The sequence below is a fragment of the Panicum virgatum genome, chromosome 8K, assembly GCF_016808335.1.
Source record: "Panicum virgatum strain AP13 chromosome 8K, P.virgatum_v5, whole genome shotgun sequence".
Taxonomy (NCBI): domain Eukaryota; kingdom Viridiplantae; phylum Streptophyta; class Magnoliopsida; order Poales; family Poaceae; genus Panicum; species Panicum virgatum.
The window spans coordinates 38,330,407-38,354,332 of NC_053143.1; the positions used below are offsets into that span (position 1 = coordinate 38,330,407).

The 23,926-nt window shown below is 43.8% G+C and overlaps 2 protein-coding genes and 1 pseudogene across 4 annotated transcripts; 1 reads left to right on the forward strand and 2 right to left on the reverse strand.

The window, feature by feature from the left end:
* Positions 1-4,258: 4,258 nt before the first annotated feature.
* Positions 4,259-6,868, reverse strand: LOC120644567 (zinc finger MYM-type protein 1-like). 3 transcript variants are annotated; one of them, XM_039921207.1, is made up of 4 exons: positions 6,487-6,597; positions 6,066-6,392; positions 4,514-5,984; positions 4,259-4,435 (listed from the first exon to the last, which is right to left on the reverse strand). In XM_039921207.1, exons 2-4 carry the CDS (start codon positions 6,359-6,361, stop codon positions 4,415-4,417), a joined length of 1,788 nt encoding a protein of 595 aa, XP_039777141.1. In that variant the 5' UTR covers positions 6,362-6,392; positions 6,487-6,597; the 3' UTR covers positions 4,259-4,414. The 3 variants fall into 3 exon arrangements, with proteins under 3 accessions (XP_039777141.1, XP_039777142.1, XP_039777140.1); XM_039921208.1 differs by having other exon boundaries at positions 5,102-5,984; positions 6,066-6,868; XM_039921206.1 differs by having other exon boundaries at positions 6,066-6,868.
* A 1,747-nt stretch (positions 6,869-8,615) lies between these two features.
* Positions 8,616-8,984, reverse strand: LOC120645692 (RING-H2 finger protein ATL29-like). Its single transcript, XM_039922453.1, has one exon. The coding sequence runs from the start codon at positions 8,982-8,984 to the stop codon at positions 8,616-8,618; it is 369 nt and encodes a 122-aa protein (XP_039778387.1).
* A 13,469-nt stretch (positions 8,985-22,453) lies between these two features.
* On the forward strand, positions 22,454-23,681 carry LOC120645694 (annotated as a pseudogene).
* The last annotated feature ends 245 nt before the right edge of the window (positions 23,682-23,926 follow it).

Sequence of the window (23,926 nt, forward strand, 5' to 3'; positions counted from 1 at the left end):
TTTAAGAATTCATATTTAAAGCACTTTAAATATGATAAAAACATGATGGAAAGCAAGAAAAAGTGTAGTCTTGTGGCCGAATCACCGGCCTGTGAAATCTTACTTGTTGTTTCTACATGTTTCCGTTTAACACCCGATCTACATGTCGCCTGAGAATTTCCCTTCAGAGCATCTATTTTCAATAGAGATATAAATATATGTTACTTTATTACCAGCTTTAAAATGAAATGAATATAATCTATAATAATATATTAACCAACAATTAATATTATAGATGACATACCCTCAGATTTCCGCTTTGTATATTTCCGTCTAGTTCTCGGAAAGCGTACTGTAGGTGTTTCCTCCAACAATATACTCTTGTCCTCCCAGCCAGTCTCACCACCGGGATATAGGATAGGGTACGCTAACGGATCATAACAACCATGGAATGCTCGTATAAATTGTGGTCCCCCAGAATTTGGAAAAATCATAATACTCCGTTTTTTCGTCAGAGCCATCTTGTCAGATAGCCGCAACCTGGTCCATAGCAGGTGCATTATATCTTCTCTGATCAACAGAAATACTGGCGTTCAATTCAATCTTCAACTCGTCCAAATTTTCCATGTGACCCACAGTCCTGAAGACACGAACATACGGATTGTTCTCAAGTATTCGAAGAATAGCCCTAATCAATTTTGAATCAAGATGGGGTGATCTTTTGATTCTTTGTGATAGGGTCTCATCAGTGTCATAGAAGTACAACTGCATATGACAGGGGCCTTCTTTCCCCGGTCTCAGTTGGTCCAATCTGTGGTAAATCTGTTCATGCACTTTGAAAGTATATATACCAGTACCTACACAAATTCATAAATCAAGAAGGATGATTATTTATTATATATTATAATCCATAAAACAAATAGAAAAATGGCGTGAAATGCTCACCAGCTGTAGTAGCGACTCTATGGTCCACATTAGCTCCCAAGCTTGTGAATGAGAAATGAGAATTGAAGTACTGTATATTTTTTCTGAAATACAAGGCATCTCTATTGGTCTGACTTGTAAATAGGCGACATAGATCAGGCAGAATTGGTGTGCTCACTATATTAACTTTTCCTTGCCTGCAACAAAAATTGAGCCCCTCATTTGGTAATCTTATAGCACCGCAATACTCGCATATTGGTATTTTCCTCAACACAAGATGTCCAGCAGGCAAATCTTTGTATACTCTTTCATAAGGATCATTATCCAAGATAACCACTTCCAGTTCCCTGAATGAAACAATCTTGACGTCTGTGTCAATTACAAAGTATATATTTAGATTCCACATATGCACATTAGAATTCTAAATCCTCCAATTGATACACAACCATACCATTAACATGATAGACTCTTGCTTCGTCATCTGCGAAATCATCAAGATCAGGACCACAATCTAGCGCTCTGCAGTCCAAATCCTCCTCTGCATCACCAAAATAATTAATTTTCATACTCAACCTTCATATAATATCCAATCAAATGGGACCATGTTTAAAAACAAATACTCAAAAGTACCTTCTTGTGCGGCCAACAACTCGTCATCAGGTTCCCAAATACCATAGTCAAATTTTTTATTCCCAACGTTTCCACCTGGCCGCAAAACATGAAGAAACAAAAATACAGTACAGGGTCAAACTTTTTTTTTGTGAGCGCCAATGTGGCTATATAAGCATTTGGCTCAAAATAAAAACATATAATGATGTACCTTCATTTTTTTCTATTATATATTTCCTTTTGTTTGGCATTCTTTTCAGCCTTTTTTTCATTTGACATTGTTGCAAACCTAATTCAGTCCATATCTTTTTTTTCTGTTTTCTTGCACTTCTGGGCGAAATAGTGGTAAATATTATAAATCACGCCAATTGAAAAAAAATAATAACAAGCTACTTTGACCTGTGTTCATTATATAATATTTTGTAAATTAATTATAATCAATCAATAAAACAGTTTCATTGTTAATTATAATCAATTAACACGAAGGTGGGTTGTCTGTTAGCCCTACAACCAGGCCGGCTTAAAAATCAATGCATGTCTAAAGAGGACTAACCTGCTAGACCAGCAACGGGGGACACTTCCGTCTGTGGTGTCTCCATGAAAGAAGGGATTCCATCAACATGTAACACTGCTGACTGTGGTGTATCCGGCAATGCTGACATCAATGTTGGCAACTGTTTAACAATCTGTGTTATAAATTCCATAAATTAGCTCGTGACAAAACATTGGACAAACCAGCTTTGTGATGGCGCACGTATTCTTGCTGACTTCCCGCAACACCAGCAACCCCATTAGAAGTTGCATAAGTATCCTCATGAAACAGTGCTGAAACAGGGAAGTCTGACAGTCCTATCACCGATAAACAGCATTAATCGTCCATTTGCACCAATATAAAAGCACAGAAAAAAATATGTCTAACCTGCAGCTCCAACACTGTGGATCATTTCAGACTGAGGTGTCTCCATAAAACTTGTGGTCCCGCCAACATGTAACACTTCTGATGGTGGGAAGTCTGACAGTCCTATCACCGATAATAAACAGCATTAATCGTCCATTTGCACCAATATAAAAGCACCAAAAAAATATGTCAAACCTGCAAATCCAACACCGTGGATCATGGCCGACTGAGGTGTCCCCATAAAACCTGTGGTCCCACCAACATGTAACACTTCTGACTAAGGTGTAAATTTATGCACTATGCAAAATAATTTGGCATGTAAATTTCAAAAAACACCTATCAGCATGTCACAAACCTACTGATGGCTTCTCGGCCTGCTTTCGATGATAGTCTTGCCTTTTCTTTGCATTAAGTTCTGCTTTCTTCTCAGGCGGCATATTCGCATAACGATCTCTTGCTTTTTTCCGCCTCACAGCTCTTTGATCAGCATCTAACACACAGACATGGAAAATTAGCCGATATCACGAGCAGGGAACTGGACAATTAGTTGATCAATACTAACTGTTTTCAGAAACTCTCCCCGTTTTCCTAGAACCAGCTTGACGGCTCTGTGAGTTGGTGATATCCCCAAGTGGAACACGATGGTCGCCGCAGCCGCGTTGCGCCATGGTCGTAGATGGGGGTTCGTCAGCGTGGTTGCGTAGTGCGGCGCCCCCATGTTGAAGTACAGCGTGAGGTCATCCAGCGTCCGAATCCCTGTGTCCGCCGCAGTCGCCCCGATTGATTGTTCCGTCGTCCTAGAGCGTGAAGTCGTCTCGCGTCCTGTGATGGTGCCGACTATGTTCCAAGGGCCGGCACAGGAATCATGAACAGAAAAAATCATGAGGAAAGGGTTTCGAAGAGTGAAACCAAGGGTAAGTATGATTTACCTTCCAATCATCGGACGGACTACGGTCGGCGACGGCGCGGACCTTGGCTCGGCGTCCGAACGCGGCGACGATCGCCGTAACGTCGCGTGTTAGGGCGGATACTCGCTCACCGTGGAGCCGTGCCAGACGGCTGGAGGCTCGCCGCCACGCCACGTTGATTTACCTTCCAATCATCGGCCGGACTACGGTCGGCGACAGCGCGGACCTTGGCTCGGCGTCGCGACGCGGCGACATCGACGATGGCGTTGGCCCTGCGGCACGGCGCGGCGGAACGACGGGGTCGACGGGGCCGCGGGTCGGCGCTCGGCGTGTTAGGGACGCGACAGGGTCGGTGTGTGCGCCGATCCGCTCACTCGCCAGCGACAGTGGTCCGGCGGCGCGGCTCACGCTGCGATCGACGAGGGCAGTGTGCGTCGCGAGGGACGGTGGTCCGGCGTCGCGGAGCACGCACAGCGATCGATGAGGGCGCGGTCCGGCGGCGCGGCGCCAGCGATCGTCGAGCGGCTCCAGCGATCGACGAGGGCGCGGTCCGGCGGCGCGGCGCACGCACAGCGATCGACGAGGGCGTGATCCGGCGGCACGATTCCAGGTCAAGCGGCTCCAGGGATCGTCGAGCGCGGAGGTGTGTGATCCGACGTCGACCCTCTCTCTTTTGCCTTCCAAAAAAACTGTGCGAATGCCTTCCAAAAAACTATGCGTACAACGCCACAGGAGGCGGCGGCACGCTCATTAGAGCCATGCATGTTGCGTCAAACTATTCCTTCCATGTGCGTGTGCATAATATTGGAAAGAAAACAAATCAAGCCCCATATTAGCGCCATGCATGCGCGCCTGGGGGCAGTGGCGAAGCTAGGAAAAAATTTAGGAGGGGCTGAGAAAAAAATGCAACAACGACATGGCACCACTACAACACCTCACGAAAGACAAATATAATAGTTTGAAGTAGTCTTATATTAAAACATCGATGGACAATAAAAATCACAAAATACATCATGAAAATTAAAGGATGCGGTTTATCCATACCGAAAAGCCAAATTACGAAACTAATAGACGCCGCCCGTGACGGTGACACCCATTATTCATCCGAAGAAGCAATCTACAAAAATAGACATAATTAATTAGTCAAACATATATGGACATCAAAATTATGAATTTAGAATAGAACAAAGTTTACCATTAATTTTTTAGGCAATAATATACGACGTTTCTTCATCTCTTCAAACCTCTTTTTGATCTTTTCATTACAAATCTTTCTAAATATCTCCTTCTCGTTATAGCATATCATCAAGTCATTGAGCCATTCATCACCCATTTTACTACGCAAATCTGTCTTTATAATGGACATGGCTGAAAATATCCTATCAACTGAAGCTGTTGCCACCGGTAGTATCAAGGTTAGCTCAATGAGACGATAAACCCGCTGATAAGATGTGTTCATATTAGTCTTGACCATAATTTCAGCAACTTTTCCAAGTTCAGTACATCCAAGGAATTCTGGAGTTCTTCTAGCACGGTTGACGAAGGATTTAAGTTCATTTGGCAAAATAGTAAGGTCACCAATATCAAAATCCTCAGCATAAATTTCAGCAAGTCTCACAAGTTTATCCACATCGAAATTAGAGAAGGACTTCCGTGGGTTAAAACAAGCCATACATACTAACAACTCTGAACTAGTTTCACTAAACCGATGATTCAACTCAGTCAAGATGGCATCAATGGCGACAAGAAAAATCTCGACATGATAGTAATGCATGTTTGTTACCTTTTGCTTTCTACGTCTAGATGTCCCTCTAACATTTATTTCATCATCCATATCTGGCACTTCAATCTCATTCCTCTCACAGAAAGTTTTCACTTTTTTGAGTAATGGTTCCCATCCATTTTCCCTCATATCCTGCAAGCCATCTTTCACATCCATTATCAAATGCATTGCTTCAACTATGTCTTGATCTTTCCTTTGCAAAGCACGTGACAAAATATCTGTCATGCTCAATAATTCTATCATCAAATGCAAGATGAACACAAAATCAAAGCTCTCCATTTTTCCAATTAAACCTAAAGCTCCACCATTACATGCTGGTTTAATAGAATCTTTCTTCACTATCTCAAGGACATCTATGATAGCCTCCCACATCACCAAAATGCGAAGCAAAGTTTTAAGATGTGAACCCCATCTAGTATCTCCAGGCCTAGCTAGGCTACTTTCCTGGTTTAAACCTCTTCCGGTCATAATCTCACCATTCTCAATCTTTTCTAGCAACACATCATGATGCTTTGCAAGTAAAGCATCCTTTCTCATACAAGATGCACCCACATTGTTGACTATTAAAGGAACATAGTTAAAGAAATCTGCAATATCTGCACTAGATGTTGAAACAGTAACAACCACTAGTTGCAATTGATGGGCAAAACAATGCACATAGAAAGCATAAGGATTCTCATCACGAATCAACTTCTGCACCCCATTAAATTCACCTCTCATATTAGAAGCTCCATCATACCCTTGCCCACGAAGCATAGAGATTGACAAATTATGACTTGAAAGCATACGGACCAAAGCTTCTTTCAATGCAATAGCTGTGCAACTCTGAACATGCTGAAGTCCAAGAAATCTCTCCATCACTTTCCCTTCATCATTCACAAACCTGCATGTCAAATTTTAGTATGTGTTAGTATAATTCTAGAAATAGAGGTAAAAACTTAGACACGAAAATGCAACTACTGACCTTAGAATCACCGCCATTTGCTCCTTTATTGATACATCTCGAGACTCATCAATAAGCACTGAGAATTTTTTACCCCGAATCTCATCCATGATGACACTCGTGACTTCTTCTGCACAAGCTTTTGTAAGATCCTTCTGTATATCAGGAGATAACATTTGGCAATTTTTAGAACCTTTTTCATATGCCTCCTTCACTATCTCAACCTTATCTTTGTACCAATCAATCATTTCTCTGTATGTACCCTTGTTAAGGGAAGTAGAAGACTCATCATGTCCACGGAAAGCATCCCCTTGCATTATGAGAAATCTTGCAACACCTAAGGAAGCTGTCAATCGAATCTCATAACGCTTTTCTTCCTCCTTGCTAATTTGAACTAATTTTCTACCCACATTTGTCTTTTGGTTCATAAAGTCTTCACACTTTAGCCTAGCTTCTACATGAGTCTTGCAAACATTGTGGTTATTAAAAGTATCCTTAGCTTTTTTCCAATTCACATAACCTTGATGTGCAAAGACCGAACTACCAAACTTTTTAGGCTTTGCCGAATTAAAGAAAAGATAGCAATACAAGCAATAAGCTGCATCCTTGTACTCACTATACTCTAGCCAATCAAACTCATCATACCAAGTCTTCTGAAAAGATCTAAATTCACCACTCATCCATTTACGAGGAAATATGATATCACGAGGTTGAGTTGGTCCATTCAAAGCATATGCCCTCTTTACTTGATCTCTAATTTCAGGTTGATAATCATCAATAGGTTTGCGCTTTCCAGGGTCCCCAATTAAGTCCGATTGACTAAACTCTGCTCTAAGTTTCTTTGGCTGAGATGTGCCCTCATTAGTATGTGGAGTTGAAGCACTTGAACTTGAAAAGTATGTGTGTATGGTTCTTTTCGGCATTCTAAAATCTGTCATACCAATCAAATATGTTGAATTATTGAAAATGAAAATTGAATCATAAACTCACGGATAATGAGACAAAAAGCTAAGTAAAAAAATAACTTAAATTGTTCACCACTTCACCTAATTGGTTGGCCTCTGGTCAGGTGCGTGGTGCCCTGCAACACTGCACTGCAGGTCTGCAGCTGTGCAGCGCACGTCCGCGCGGGCGTGCGACGGCCGCACTGGCGGAGCGCTCGCCGCGCCTGGCCGCGGGGCGCGGGCCACCTGCCGCTCGCCGCGCCTGGCCAGCTCCCAGCTGGTCTGTCGCTCGCCGCGCGCGGCGCCTGGCCCTAGCCCGCCTGGCGGCTGGCGCCTAGCTTCTCTGCTCGCGGCCTCACCGGCTCGCCGCGCCCGTGCGTCGGTGCGTGCCTGCCGACGCCGACGCGTGACGCCCCCGGCCCCTGGTCGCGCTCGCGCGAAGTGCGCCGCCGCCGCCCCTGGGAGCCCCCGATGCACGATGGATGCGATTGGGATTGGATTAGGGATTTAGGGTTGACCGGTTTACTATTTGTGCGGTTGGGCCTTGGGCTACAAATTTTCATGGGCCGCCATGTTACATTTCGGCCCAACTCGTGAGCAATCAGCAGCCCAACGCCTGGTCATCTTCAACCTCCGTCCAGCCCCTCCTTCACTTGTATCTAGCACCAAAAATCCATGGAGGGGCTCTAGGGGGGCTCCATGGCTCCGGTGGGAGTAGGGGAGGCTCGAGCCCCCCCTGACCCACCGCTGCCTTCGCCCCTGCCTGGGGGCGCCGATTGGGACGGGAATCGCGGAGACCCGCGGCGCTGGCCGTGTCGTCCGCCAAACCTGGTGGGATTGGATGGCCCACGTGTTCAAATGAGCCAATCAGGAAGCGGGTATGGTTGAGGGGGTAGAGACGCCGTGGGTGTCAAAAAAAAAATCACCGCACCCCCTGATTGTACTAGTGGGAGGGTGGTTTTTAGTTCACCAGACATCCTGTCAAGCGATTTGAGCTTACATGTGGGCCTCAAAGGGGTGGGTTGTGAGGTGTGTGAGTAGAAAAATCTTGCTGAAAAGTGTTCCAATTGTTTAGGTTCTTTATAGTATAGATATTGCTTGTAGATTTAAGGTGGTTGCCAAATCCTAGTTGATTCCACAGCTAGAAAATTACGCACTAGTACCGGGCAGGAACCCCCGGTTAGTACCGGTCTCCTGCCCGGTACCAGTCCGTCGGTACTAAATGCACAAGCATTTAGTACCGGTCGGAGCAACCGGTACTAAATAGAGTATTTAGTACCGGTCGGTAACACCGACCGGTACTAAACTACTCACCACGCCATGCGTATCCTTTTTTTGTTTTTTTTTCTTTTCTCACTTTCTTTCCTTTTCTTTTTGACATAGTGACTGCCGCCACTGCATTCTCAATCACATCGCGTTCTCACATGAATCACAAAAAATTCACAATCACATGAACCACAAAAAATTCACAATCACATGAACTAGTTACAAATGTCACATGAACTAGTTACAAATTCCACGAGAATACACGAACTACAATCACAGATTTCCTTCACATCGCGTGCCCCGTCGAGTTGGACCACGGCAGCGCCTGCTGACCCGCCGCGCGGCGGTTCCTCGCGAGGCGCTAGATCGTGTCCCAGTCCTCCTCCTCGCCCTCCTCCCTGCTGTAGCCGGCTTCGCCGATCACCACGACAGTCGCGTGAACGGGGGACGCTTCCGGCGACTGCAGCGGCGGCGGTGGCATCGGCTGGAGCTCCAGCTGCTCCGGAGCCGGCGGCGCATCGTCGTGGACGCTGGCGCGGCAGAGCGGGCAGGTGGCGTGCCTCTCCAGCCTGAGGGCGATGCACTCAGGGTGGAACGTGTGCGGGCACGTCGGCATAAGGCGGAGCGCGTCGTCGTCGTCGAACTCGAGGAGGCAGACGGAGCACTCGAGCGCGTCCTCGCGCCCGTCCACGACCCAGTGGGGCCTCACCTCGCGGCTGAGCCCGTCCATGACTTAGGGGCGAGCCGCCTCCGCCCACCCGTGCGCCGGCGATGGCCCTCGGGCCGCCCGCGCGCCGGCGGTGGCCGGCGGCCTCCGCACCGCCCGCGGGTGCCGGGGAAGTCCTCCGCGCCGCCAGCTGCCCCTTCCGCCGCCCCTGTGGCCGAATCGAGGCCTCTTCGGTGGTGAAAGAGAGGGAAGAGAGATGTGGGTGGAGGGGAAGGAGTGGGAGAGAAGGAGATAATGGCGCTGGTGGGAGAGGACGAGATAAAAGCTATGCGGTCTGTCGGTGGCAGTCATGTTAGTACCGGGTTGTTTCTCCGTCCGGTACTAATGTGAGAATTTATGTACCGGCTGGTGGCTCCAGCCGGTACTAAATTTCATCTATGCAATTTAGTACCGGTTGGAGCCATCAACCGGTACTAAATTGTCTTCTGGGAGTCGTAGGATCTATGTTTCATATTTTTAGCCGATACTAAATGCTACATGAGGTACTGTTTTATACGACCGGTACTAAAATCACATAATAGTACCGGCTGAAAATACAACCGGTACAAACACTAGGGAGGAATGGCTCTTTTTCCAGTAGTGTTCCAGGATGCAGCTAGGAAATGGGGCAACCCAATTGGGCTGGCACACTATAGATAACGGGCATCATGTATATTCCGTTACCTTACTAATAACATCAATGGTAACGGGCTTCAAGTCACCTTAAAAACATCAATGGTAATGGGCTTCCATGGTAACTTTAATGGGTCAATAACCATGTTAAAAAACTATGACTCCAATTAACAAAAGTTAGAATATACATGTTTCACAAATTGATGCATCCATAACATAGTTTCGTAAAACCTTAAGCCACTTTGAAGTTTATACATCATATAATATCCTTTTGGTAATACACACATCAAAATATTTTTCACAAATAAATATTGTTCTTGTTGTAGGACTCTCAATTTTTTAAACTTATTTTCTATTTTTAATGATTAAATGATTTTTTCATGTTCAACTAAATGTTTTGTGCTAGAGGCCAGATCACCCACAATACCGCCAGTAGTTTGTGACAGACCAAATGGCTATTTATGCTGGAAATGGCCAAAACCAACCGCCAGCTCCGTAAATAGGAGGCACCAGGGTAAATACTATCTGCACTAGTGTTGAATGCTAAACTAGATAGCTATATGTCACATTGTGAAAGCGGTTGGTTGCTGCATCCATGCATTTCATGCCAATACAAATACACACTACTACAGAAAAAACCTTTGGTCCTGCACATTAGTTCCGACCACTATTGGACCTAGAACCAATGAAGGCATTAGTCCCGAGTCTAATGGGTAGAGGACTACGGGGAGCTTTAGTCTCGGTTGGTGGCTCCAATCCGGACCAAAAGGGTCTCTAGTCCTGGTTGGTGACTCCAACTAAGACTAAAAGGTCCTTCACGAGTGATTAAAAAGGAAGGTATCCTATTTAAAGTCACATGTACTATGTAGATGGGGTCGTAAGAAAGCTCCACACGAGGCAAGAGGTCGCAGGTTTGAGTCTTGCTGAGTGCAGAAGAATAAAAAAAAATTCATTGCACATGCCCTTTAGTCCGGCTATGGCTATATATTGCGCGCGTGATGAAGTCCACATCTACCGCCTGAAGGATTCTAATTGGGCTGGTGGCAGTAATATGTTGGCCCAATATTTAATTCATAGTACGGCCCGTAATTCAAAATGTACACGTGCTCTGGAAACACACGGACATATACAATGAAGATGTGGGGGAGGCATGCCTTTTTTTTAACGATTCTCTTATAGAGCCATAGAGAGTGGGTGTGTTTCTTTTTTTTTTGCCATACTATTTTAACATATTTTTTTCATGATGTTTGGCCTATGCGACATGAGTTTTAGTTTTTTCCATTTATTTTTCTTTTCTTTCCTTTCCTATTACTTTCCTTCCATCTTTCTATTTTCTTTTTTATTCTTTTATCCTTGTTTATATATAATTATTTATTTACTCTTCCTTTATTTTTTTCTACTTTTTCTAACCATTAGTCTATCTTTCAATTTGTAATAATCTAGACCATTCATTATTTTCTTATAGAATTTATTGTTAATAAATTTATTTTTAATTGTTTGCCTAGCTAAACTATTTCTAATCCTTTCCAATACATTGTCTTCTCGTATGTGATTTGTCTTTTTCAATAAATTTTGTTTAGTACTTTATGCATGCAAGATTCTCTTGTTGTGCTAGGTGTGCTAGTGCAAACCAAACAGAGCCAAACATAGAGGCATGCATGTGTACCTAAACAGCAGAACCCATGCACATATTGCATCACCTCTTTATCCGCGTGCATGGCTGCATGCAATATTTTAGCTGCACCCCATGCTTTCTTTTCTTCTTTTTTAATTCTCATTTTTCTTCTTCTTTTTTATGTGTTTCTGTCATTCTACAGATAGAAAGTGAGTTGCACATTTGCATATTGCTATTGCCATGGGCATGTTCGAGTGCACACATTAAAAAAGAGTTAGAATTTTGTTTCTTTACTTTTGTTTTCTTTTTACATTTCTTCTCCTTTTATTTTATTTCCTTTTTAGATTTTTATATCATTGATTTTTAGTAATAAAATATTTATTTTATTTATTTATTCAGTTTGTAGATAGAATTGTTAACATGTAAGAATAATTTATTTATCCTGTAGATTTTTTATTTTCAACAGGTAATTATTTGTTCGCGGTTATTTGTTCATTTTGTAGAGTAAATTGTTTCGTGACGATGATCTATTTGTTCGTGATACTTATGTTTTATTATTTATCCAATATAATTAAATGTTCGTGATGTATAATATTTTTGTTCGTTGTACATTATTATTTGTTCGTTTTGTTTAACTTTTTTGTTCGTAGAAAATAATTATTTGTTCATGTTCCTAAAATATTTGTTCCCAGTTTTTGAAATTAAGTATTTAGTATTAAAAAATATTTTCAAAAAATATTATGCAAGCATAGACAAGTGTGGTCTTGTTTTGAAGATATTATCATAAGAAAGATAATGGTGCAATTCAAATTTGATTTGGATTCTTGGTTTGATAGTTATAGTTTTTTTAGATTCGGAATTGCAAAGCGGGTAGATAATATCAGCAATTTTGTCTACTAATGCATGCATACGTAGATTCTTTTTCTATTTAGCTGGCAACTTGCGCACGGAAACAGTCTACAGAAAAATTAACTCACGGAACCCCAGACACTATCTGTACCAAGGAGGAATTAATCACACATTCAGGTGATGGTTGTCGAAATCATCACCCGAAGTGATTAATCACACATTCAGGTGATGGTTGTCGAAATCATCACCCGAAGTGATGGATAGCTGGGCCCTTTAGTCTCGGGTGTGGGAACCGGGACTAAAGATCTCTGTCCTTGGTCTCGGACCCGTAGTCCTTCTTCCAAAATCGGGACAAAAGATGGTTTGGAATCGGGACAAAAGACCAAATATGTAACAGTGACATATATTGGCCTGCAATGTAATTAAGGGCAGATCCAGCGGTGAGACTGAAGGGGCTCTAGCCTTGTCTACCACCGCCAAACATATGGAGTCCCACTAAGCCCCTCCTACAATTTTTTCAACAAAAGAGCAGTTATGCATTGGGTGCTCTCTGATTGCATCCACGCTGAAGGAAGGTTGTGGGAGACAGTTGGGTTTAGAGTTATTTGTGTGCCTTTAGATGCTGGTGGACAGGGTCTGAGATCGCAAATCCCTTTCATGCAATAGCTTACTGTGTCTTATTGGCCGGGTTCTCCTCGCCGTCTATGCGCTGCATAGCTGGCGTGAACCGGTTCTTTTTCGAATAGGGAAATTTATTGATTTCAAGTAACGTTTTATCAAGGTGATACACAACAATACTTGAAAGAAATTCCTAGCCTCTGCCGAAAGAGCTTACAACCTTACACAAGAGAGAGAGAGAGAGAGAGAGAGAGAGAGAGAGAGAGAGAGCAAGCACTTAGTGACTATCAATCGTAGACTAGAGCCACTCATGTGTCTGGGTAAAAAAAACTCCTTGGCCACTTGTGCCAAGCGTTGAGATACCACTGCAACTAACTCCTATGTAGTAGGTGCCTGGAGAATAGCTCATGTACGAAGCAAGTACGATACTGTGAAGATAACCTGCAAAAAAATATGTTTGTTTGTTTTCAAATACAAGCAACACTAGAGGTTTAAACTCTTTACAAATCCCTGCAAGCCAGTGACCAAACATAAGGGTTTTGGATTCCAAAAGTTGCATGAATCGCTACCCATACTAAGCGAGCAAGTACGGCACTCAAAAAATAAATGTTGCATAATCACATCTTTGTGGCAAAAGGAGCACTATTTACTATGTTTCCAGTTCCACTTAATTAGATTGTCTTTTGTTAAGATTACCCCTCTTTGAAGGTACCATGAAAATATTTTTATTTTCAGCTGAGCCTTTAATATCCAAAGACATTTGATCAAATTTGGCACCTCGCTATGGATTAAGGCAAGGTAATGTGATTTCATATAGAACACTCCATCCTGATGTAGGCTCCAGTGAAATTCATCATCTTGTTGACTTAATCCGATATTGGTGATACATGTAAGGTGAATATTCCACGCTATCAAATTGTTGCCAATAATGTCCTCCCCTACCCCAAGAGATATTCAGTTGGTTGGTGCCCAAAACTTGTGCCATCGTATCTTGTTTTCGACGAGCAATGTTATATAACCCAAGATACTGATCATATAATGTCCTATTTCCTAACCAATTATCCTCCCAGAACCTTATTTGAGATCCATTTTTTAAAAAAAGTCCCATACTTGAAGAAATCACGTTTAACCTTCATTAGGTTGGCCCAAAAATGTGAGTCCCCTACTTTCCAATGTGTTTGCACTAGCGGTTTGGATCCTAGATATTTATTTCGTAGTATCTACTGCCATGTTCCATCGGTTGTAAAATGTAAGTAGATAGAAAAGCCATTTGCTAAGCAGTGTTGTATTTTTAATATTTAGATTGTGAATCCCCAGTCCTCCTTGATCTTTGGGTTGACACAGGATATTCCATTTTGCTAAACGGTACTTTCTTTCATGGTCATCACATTGCCAAAAGAACCGAGACTGGAAGTAATCTAAATTTTTGAGCACGCCTCTTGGAATCTCAAAGAAGGACATCATGTACCTAGGAAGGCTACTTAGAACTGAATTAATTAAAGTCAATCCCCCCCGGCAGATTTTTAAGACGTTCATGTACCTTTAACCAATCGGCATTTGATAGTTTCCTACAGTGGATTGAAATACCCAAATATCTCATTAGAAAGGTTCCTAGATACATCCAAAAAGTTCCATATAATTGATCTCGTAGTCCTTTGCATCTCCAAAGTGGAAAATTTCACTCTTACAAAAGTTAATTTTTAGTCCCGATAATTGCTCGAAGGCACAATGCAAAAGCTTCATGTTTTCTGAGCCTTCTCCAAGTCGTGTTCCATAAAGAGGAAAGTGTCATCAGCATATTGTGGAATGAATAAGATGCCATCTCTTAGATGGGCACCACCGCACCTACCTGACCCTCTGCCTTTGCTCGATTGATAAAATTTGCTAGCATATCAGCAACCATGTTGAAGAGAATTGGTGGGGGATCTCCTTGTCGAAGCCCTTTTATTGTTTGGAAGTAGGGGCCGACTTCTCCATTGACATTGATTGCTGCGCTTCCACCCAATATGAAAGAGACTACCCAAGATATCCATTTGGGTGAAAACACTTTCATCTGAAGCGTTTGCAATAGAGATGACCATCGTACTTTATCAATCCTAAAGATGGCTCCACTCTATTTCTTATGGTGTAGTTCATGTACTGTTTCATGTAAGACTAGAACATTAGGCGCGCTTTGCGCGCCCTATCAACCATAGTAGAAATTAAACTAATGTAGCTGCAACTGATAAAAGAGAGGCCGTCTTCTTAATTCAACATTTGGAGCTCACAAACTCAACATGTTAAATTGCTCATAAAATAGCAGAATACATTAAACATGTTGCAATTCCTGATTACTGGCGTCTCTGAGTAGAATGCTCTGTTTTTGGAGCTCACAAACTCAATACGTTAAATTGCTCATATAAAGCAGCCGAATGCATTAAACATGCTAGAATTCTAACACTGGTGTCTCTAGGTAAAATGCTCTGACTTCAATTATATTTTACAATGTTTTTTCTCATTTGCAATACTGTTCCATATGAAAAATACTTCCTTAATTCCTGTTTGAGCATGTCAATCTGGAATTTGTGCCAGCATGATGCTTCTGGTTTGAACTAGCATTCAGGATAGCAAAAAATGATGAGATTGTTGTAGAATGAAGATGCCACAGAAAATGCGAACCGTGTAACCCATTGAGAAGTTGTAATTGAAACATAATTTCAAGTTGTGCTAAAGATCCACACTACTCCCAGTGCAACCTCCAACCTGAAAGCAAAATAAAAAAGGTTAGGAAAAGAGTTATTTAAATAACAAATATATTGAAAAGGAGTCAATATGAATGAAGGGAGGAAAAAAGGGAGGAAACAGAACATTTTTTTTCACATTAGAGAGGAGTCTTTGTTTGCAGACTACATTAATGAAATCCATCAGAAGTACTATAGCTACACCCAGTATATCCAATAATAACTCAAATGAAAGGGGCAATCTGGATTCTTGTTCACATATGGTTTCCGTCTCAGGATTTGGCACAGGAACACCAGCCATAAGAGCAGAAGTGTAAGCATGAAATGAAGCAAGGCGTGGTTATGAAAGTAGTGCCTCCACATGGATCCAGATCTACTAAAATCAAGTCACCATACCACAATAACATGGTAAAAGTAAACTATCATAAAGCTGCTAATGTTTATGCTACACTGATATGAGCCTAATAGGAGATTAAAGTCAAACTGCTCTGAATCATTGATGAAAACAAGTAATATATACCAAACATCTCAAGGCAAAGACAAATCAAAAGTAAAATATCCAATTATGTGAGTGCTAAATTTCATATTATAATACAGATGAAATTAGCAACACTAAACAGTATGATATCAAAAGTAATATCACTCAAACAAAAAGGTTTTATTCTTACCTTGTCCTTACCACTCACATCCCGGACACTAAACCTAATGTTCTTAACCTTTGGAGGTGGTTGAGGATCTGCCCGTGAAGCTTCCCAGTCACCAGGTCAGATTCTTTAACAGTTAAACTTGGGATCACAAAGTCATCAATATCTGCGACTTGTAACAGCATGTGAGGATACATTTTCTAGTAAAAACTAACATTTATTCTTAAGACAAGAATAAATTGACTAACAATTTCCTGCTATTGTATAAAATGTGATAAAACAGGATGAGTAATGCACAAGCATACACTACCAAAAAAAATAATTACTCATATTTGGATGAGGACCTGATGCTGACAAAATATTTTGCAATGATCAGAACTCGGAAGCAACTCTAGGGCACGTGTGGCTACTTGCGACACATGTACCCACAATTTGGATGAGGCATATAGAAAAAAGCAATCCAAATAAGTAGATTCACTCTGTGAGAAATAAGAAAATAGTTCTTTCCACCAAAGAAATTCATGGCAGACAAGCTGCCTTATCTAAACATTCCAACCTAAGCATACAACAATCCAATCATTTACAAATATGATTTAAGGAAGAAGATACTATTTCTGTTCATGAATAAAAGAACACTAAAATCTAAATAAGCAGATTTACTTTATAAGAAAGAACCGAATATTTCTTTCTACCAAAGAAAGTTAAGGCAGACAAGGTTCCCGATATGAACATCTCAACTTAGGTTGCTGTCACTCACTACTACAAAACAGGCCTTTGTTCCAGGCCATTTGTCCTGGCAGCCTTTGGGCCCGGGACAATAGGTGGCTTTTGTCCCGGGTCCAACGGCTAGCCGGGCCAGCGGGGGGACAGGGGCCTTTTGTCCCGGTTGGAGACACCAACCGGGACAAAAGGGGGGCCTTTTGTCCCGGTTGGTGGTTCCAACCGGGACAAAAGGCCCACGTAGCCTTTTGTCCCGGTTGGAACCACCAACCGGGGCAAAAGTCCCCCCTTTTGTCCCGGTTGGTGCCTCCAACCGGGACACAAGGCCTTGGGCCCCTTATCCCCTCCCCTCTCCCCCCGCCCGAGCCATTCAGCTCACTTGTTTTCTTGTTGTGCTTGGCTCGGGATAGAGGAGTTCTTGCTCATTTCTTCACCACATTTGTGAAGATCTTTGATTCCCCGTCCATCCATCGGCGCTAAAGATTTGGGGCTTGCTTTTCTCTTCTTCCTTGGCTTGTATAGCTCATTTCATGCTTTAGAAATAGAGAAAAGGTGTAGCTAGCTCATTTCTTGGACATTTAGCTAGCTAGATTGCATATGTAGGTGTGATTTTCTTTTAGATTTAGATGAGTATGTGGATAGTAGAAATTTTTAGAATGGGTGTAGACACTTCATGTGATGTACTTGTATATATGACCATATTGTGGATAGTTGATTTTTTTATTCATGAATGAATTAATGAAATGAGTATATTAGAATTTTTTGTATTATGAATGGATTATTTTGACACTCTAGTGATGTATTTAATCAGGCTCACATTGAAACCATCTAGAAGCTAAAAAACTCTTTATTTCGAAACAAGTATACGTCGTTAATCTCCATCCAACGGTGATGGCACTACCTTTCGGGGATACACGATGCGCTATAAGGACGTCGCAAATCGGTTGGTCGCATCACTAGCACTTCCGATTGATAAGAAGACAGCATTTGACGCAGTCAGCATGCCCGTTGTTGTACTGAGAGCGTATCAACTAGCATGCTGCCTGTGCCAAGTGCTGTGCCTATTAATCGTAAATGTTGGTGCTGCGACTGGCCGATTGGTGACATCCTTGTAAGACAATGAAGAAGAAGATTTTGACGACCACTTTCCCGGGAATGCTGGAATCGGTGCATTCGAGGACGATATTCCCATGGAAGAGCCCGAAGTAGATGTAGTAGAAAATGATCCCAGCGACGATCTGGGGCAGGCATTGCACAATGTGCAGGCAGACTGTGAGAGTGAAACGGAGAGGTTGAAGTTCCAGAAGTTGTTAGAGGACCACCATAAGTTGTTGTACCCAGATTGTCAAAATGGATTGAAGAAACTTGACACCACCTTGGAGTTGCTGCAATGGAAGGCGACAAATGGTGTATCCGACAAGGAATTTGGTGAATTACTCAAACTTGTTAAAAAAATGCTTCCTAAGGACAACGAATTGCCTGCCACAACGTATGAAGCCAAAAAACTTGTTTGCCCTTTAGGACTGGAAGTGCAAAAGATACATGCATGCCCCAACGACTGCATCCTCTACCGAGGAGAGTACGAGAATTTGGATGCATGTCCCGTATGCAGTGCATTGCGTTACAAGATTAGAAAAGATGATCCTGGAGATGTCGAGGGGGAGCCTCCCCGGAAGAGTTCCTGTGAAGGTCATGTGGTATTCGCCTATAATACCACGTTTGAAGCGTCTGTTTAGAAATAAAGATAATACTAAGTTGATGCGATGGCACAAAGAGGAACGCAAGAAAGACTCGATGTTGAGAAAAATACCCTGAATATACCCCGCTGATGGGTCGCAGTGGAGAAAAATAGATAGAACGTACCCTGAATTTGATTTGGATGCGAGAAACATAAGGTTCGGTTTGTGTACGGATGGCATGAATCCTTTTGGTGAGATGAGCAGTGGTCATAGCACTTGGCCTGTGACTCTTTGTCTGTACAATCTTCCACCATGGCTCTGCATGAAACGAAAGTTCATCATGATGCCAGTGCTTATCCAGGGTCCAAAGCAGCCCAAAAATGACATTGATGTGTACCTAAGACCATTGGTCGAAGAACTCTTATTGCTCTGGGGCGATGAAGGTGTACGGATGTGGGATGAATACAAACAGGAAACGGCCGCCGGCAAAGAAGGTAGCTGCACCGGCTAAGGAGCCTCCAAAGAAGAAGGAAAAGGAGAAGAAAACCAAGGAGGCTCCTATTAAACCCTGGGACATGAGCCTTGAAGAATGCGATCGGATAACTCAAGAAAGAGTTAAAGAGCACTTCAAGCCGAAGACGAAGCCGGAGCCCGAGAAAGTCATAAATCCGATAGATTTGAAATTTTTTAAGGGAATGTGCGAATCAAATAAGAGAAAATTCATTCCGAGAGACCCACCTTCAGACTACGAATGCACAATTATCAAAACTACTGAGAAAAAGAAGAGACAATCAAAGTCGTCGTCGTCCGACGTTCCACAGCTCGGAGCCGAAAAGAAACAATCAATAGAGCCTCTCGTAGTGGGACAGACGACACAAGAACAAGACTTTGTTACATTTTTGAAAGAATCAAACCTGACGGCGGCTCAGATTGCAGGGGGAGAAGATATTCCAAAGGCCGATGTGGTCGTCAAATGGACGTTTGAGATCAGCAAAACTCTTGTACCTCCCGAAGTAGTGTCTGTGCTTCCAACGCAAATGTATAAGCTGCACCAGCACTACATGCGTGCGATGGCCGATTGCATCTTCATGCAGGGCGCAAAGATTAAAGATGACAATTTCTTACGGGGGGAGGCCATTATATGGATAAACTGGGAAGAAATTTACCAACTATTCCATCAGGAGGCCCTCGACATCTCTATGGTCGGCTTGTGGGTTCTGTAAGTATTTTACTCTCCTTACGTATTGTTTTGCATGATCTCAACATACTGATCTCTTGATTTATTCGGTATCATGTAGAATGGAGATACATACTTACAGAAGAAAGGGATACTCTCACCTCGGCTTCATCGGCCCATTTACTTGTAATTGGAGGCTTCTACGTGACAATTCCGATGAGATATTCCAAAACTTGTTCAAGTACATAAGCGTGACAATTAAGAACGAATATACCTATGTAAATATATATGTGTTTCTATGTATTAAATTTCTATTTATGAGTATGTATGTATTAAATTTCCAAAAGGCGAATTCTACTATGTAATTAAGAACGAATATACCTATGCAAATATGATGGAGTATGTATGTATTATATATAAGCACTCCAATAATATATATGTGTATATATATATATTTATATAATATTGGTCCTATACATTTTCATATGTGAAGGAATTCACATGTATAGATATGTGTATACATATATATATATATAAGTGAATTAATTTATATATGAAAACTATCTAGGACAAATATTATATAACTATATATATATATGTATATATTAGTGGAGATCATACACACTGAATTCCAATACATAAGTTTAATTGAAATGCAAAAGTATAATTGAAATAGAAAAAGAATTGAGAAAAGGAAAACATGAAAAAAAGGGACCTTTTGTCCCGGTTGGTAACACCGACCGGGACAAAAGGGTGCACCAGCCACGTGGGCGCTGGCTGCACCTTTTGTCCCGGTTGGTGTTACCAACCGCGACAAAAGGTCATCTTTTGTCCCGGTTGCCAGACCCGGGACAAAAAGGCACCCCCTTTTGTCCCGGACTGGTGTTCCCGGTTGGGAAACCGGGACAACAGGGGTTTCCCAACCGGGACAAATCAATGTTTTTGTAGTAGTGACTATATAAGCACTGACTTGTCAAATATGCTCTAACCTCTGAAGCTAGACTGAAGGAAACACTAACATTAGTAAGGTCCCTAAGCACATTGCTGTAAGCCTCTAAATCGAATGACTATGTCTTAGGCAGTAATTAAAATGGCTTAATAACATGAAACAAAGAGGTAGCTGGGCGTGTTTGCTATTAAAGAGTATATTTAGAAACCTACTTATATCAAATGACCAAACAAGGCATCAATAAGCTACGGATCAAAGCACTTGGATGCAAAAAGAATTGAAGATGAAGGCACAAACTCACCTTGATATTCTCTCGAGCTGACTGCAGGCACAAGCAAGAGGGGAAGCAGGATTAGATCAACCGCACAAGATTAAAAAAGGAAGGAGCTTTAAACCCAAAAAGAGTAGTAGGCGCCTCACCTTTCTTTCCGTAGCGGCCACTTCCAGATCTCATGTCACCGACGCCATGAATGTTTTGCACCTCTACAACCACAACAAAGAATCACGAATTAGACCAAGGGATATCATATCTGATGCACGAAAAAGGAAGAACAATACAATAGAGAACCAAAGGTCACGATTTGCATGGTGTGATCTGGGATGGGCAAACAGTCAAAGGAAGCAGCAAGAGAAATCACAAATGCCGCTAGGGTTTGGGGCAGAAGCGAGAGGGAGGGAGGTTGGGGACACCTTATCTCGGCGAGGCAGCAGCCGTGGGAGGAGGACTGGTAGCACGCACGCCCTCTGCTCCGACGAGATGGGCCGGCCTTCCCCGAGCACTCCGATGGGACAGGGTTGAACATCTGCAGAGAGGGAGGAGTCATCACGCGCGTATGGGAGGGGAGCGGAGTGGCGCCGATCTGCAGAGAGAGGGAGGAGTCGCACCTCGCACGTGCCTATGGTCTACGGGCGGAGCTGCGCCGCCTGCCCACTCCGACGGGACGCATCACGTCGAGATGAATCCCAGGACAGGAGGAGCCGAGGAGGGGTGGGTGCTCGATTGGATTGACAGCCTGTTGACCAAGTTTCAACTATGTCGCTGGCTGTGGGCTCGTATTCAGCTGAGGCCCACGCTTCAGTCACCAGGAGCCACGTGTTGAGGAGTTAGCTGGGAGGGAGGGCGAGCGACATGCGAAAGGCTGTTTGTGTTGGGCTAAAAACATACATGCGACTGAGTTTACGTGAAGCAATGCAACATTAGTGAATATTTTGAAACTCACATTTAGCAAACATATTGCTCTGTACTGCTGTATCTTGTTTGCATCTTGAACTTTTGGTACAAGTCTTGTGACACCAAAATTTAGGCTGAAGAGAGGTATGACGCCATTGTGTAGATCATGAAACATATCCCAGAATTTCTGATAAAATTCCACACGAAAATCATCCGGTCCTGGCGCTGTGCGAATTCTCTTTCCTTCTTAATGAAACACGTGTCAATGCACGTTCTCAAAAAGAAGAGGAGAGGTTGAATCTGTCCAGAGGTGGAAGAAAGTCTCTCCTAACAATTATTCTAGGTCCACCACTAAATATAATCAAGTGATGTTTCAGCCTCACGTTACGTGAAGCCTGATTAATAAAAGTACTTCATATTTGTTGAATCCTAATTAATACTTCATGATTGTTGAAGCCTGATGATTACTAAAAGTAGCATAATCTCGCATCAGCATCTAGGTTCCGTACGTGTTCGTTGGCAGTTTGCTGCTCAACTAACAACTCACGATAAAAAAAATCGAGCACACTGAATTTTAGTGCCTTTATGTATGTAAGAAATTCTCGATCTTATGCACTGCACATACCCACATCAATTCCTCACGAACGGTCGAGGGCAAGTGCTTCCCCCCCGACCAGCAACCATGGTGGCAACTTTCCTCGAGAACCAGACGGCGGCAATGCTGGCCAAAGGCACAGCAAACCCGGGCAACATCGTGCCACAAGATGAGTACCCTGACTGGTACTTCCGTGTCACCAGGAGCGACCACCTGACCGAGCTCAAGGCCAAGCTGAAGAGAATAGGTCCCACACAGAGAGCAAACAAAATTCAATCCAAGGTTTTGCAGCATCACAGATTTTGCTGTGTTTATTTGCAATCACGGCTTCGCGTAAAGGTGAGAAATCTGGCGTCAAGAAGCACCATTTCCTCCATTCGGAGGAGATGATCGACAGCCACCCGGAGTTCCTGGACGGCTCTCTGCCGTCTCTCGGCGCGCGGCTGGACATCGCCGAAGAAGCCGTCGCCAAGCTCGGCGCCGCGGCGGCGGAGAAGGCGATCGCGGAGTGGGGCCGTCCGGCCACGGACATCACGCACCTCATCCTCGCCACCACCTCCTGCACCAGCACGCCGGGCCCCGACCTCCGCGTGGCGGCGCTCCTCGGCCTCGGCCCGACCGTGCGCCGCACCCTCCTCTACTTCCATGGCTGCTCCGCTGGCTGCGGCGCGCTCCGTCTCGCCAAAGACATCGCCGAGAACAGCCACGGGGCGCGCGTCCTGGTGGTCTGCGCCGAGGTCATGGTGATCGCCTTCCACTCCCCCGATGAGGCTCCCCATGAGAGGCCATGATCAAGTCCCTGTTCGGCGATGGCGCTGGCGCCGTGATCGTTGGCGCCGGCCCAACAATTCCCGGTGAGCGCCCCATCTTTCACATGGTGTCCGCCTCACAGGCAACGTTGCCGGGGACTGAGGATGCCGTTTGGATCAAGCTCAGCGAGAACGGCCAACGCTACTACGTTTCCACTGGGGTGCCGGCGCTGGTCCGCGACAGCACCAAGGGGTTTCTTGTGAACGCGCTGGAGCCGCTAGGCCTCGCGAGAGGTGACGCCTGGAACGACCTCTTCTGGGCAGTTCACCCCGGCGGCCCTGCCGTCTTGGAAAGCTACAGATCAGCACTCGGGCTGCAGCCCGAGAAGCTGGCCGTGAGCCGGCATGTGCTGAGCGAGTACGGCAACATGTTAGGCGCGACCATCATCTTCGTCCTGGATGAGCTCCGGCGTCGGCGCCATGGTGGTGATGAGGACTCGGAGTGGGGCGTCATGCTGGGGCTTGGGCCGGGCCTCACTGTCGAGACCATGGTGCTCCATGCCGCCGGCAACCAGGAGGAAGAGACTAGCAGCTCACCGTAACAGCCTGCTACATAATAATCCACGACACGAACACAATACACGTAATGCACAAAATCTCTAGAACAATTGAAAGTCAAACCATTGTACTTCACTATTCCTACAACTTTATTAGTGCAACTAATTTGCACAAATAATAAACATTTGATTGGGTTGGGAGCACTAGTATAGAAACGGTTTATGCTGGCGGCTAAGTAGGCTTTGTGCTTGTGTTTGGAGCTTCCGCGAGCCAGGAATTCTCTGCCAAC

Excerpts from the sequence above, each read along its gene's own strand:
- LOC120645692 (XM_039922453.1), bottom strand. The coding sequence starts at position 8,984 with ATGGACGGGCTCAGCCGCGAGGTGAGGCCCCACTGGGTCGTGGACGGG.
- LOC120644567 (XM_039921206.1), bottom strand. The coding sequence starts at position 6,724 with ATGAGTGGTGAATTTAGATCTTTTCAGAAGACTTGGTATGATGAGTTT. Across the intron at positions 5,985-6,065 it reads CAAATGGCGGTGATTCTAAG|GTTTGTGAATGATGAAGGGA; the intron begins GTCAGTAGTTGC and ends TTTGACATGCAG. Across the intron at positions 4,436-4,513 it reads TATTGCCTAAAAAATTAATG|ATTGCTTCTTCGGATGAATA; the intron begins GTAAACTTTGTT and ends CTATTTTTGTAG.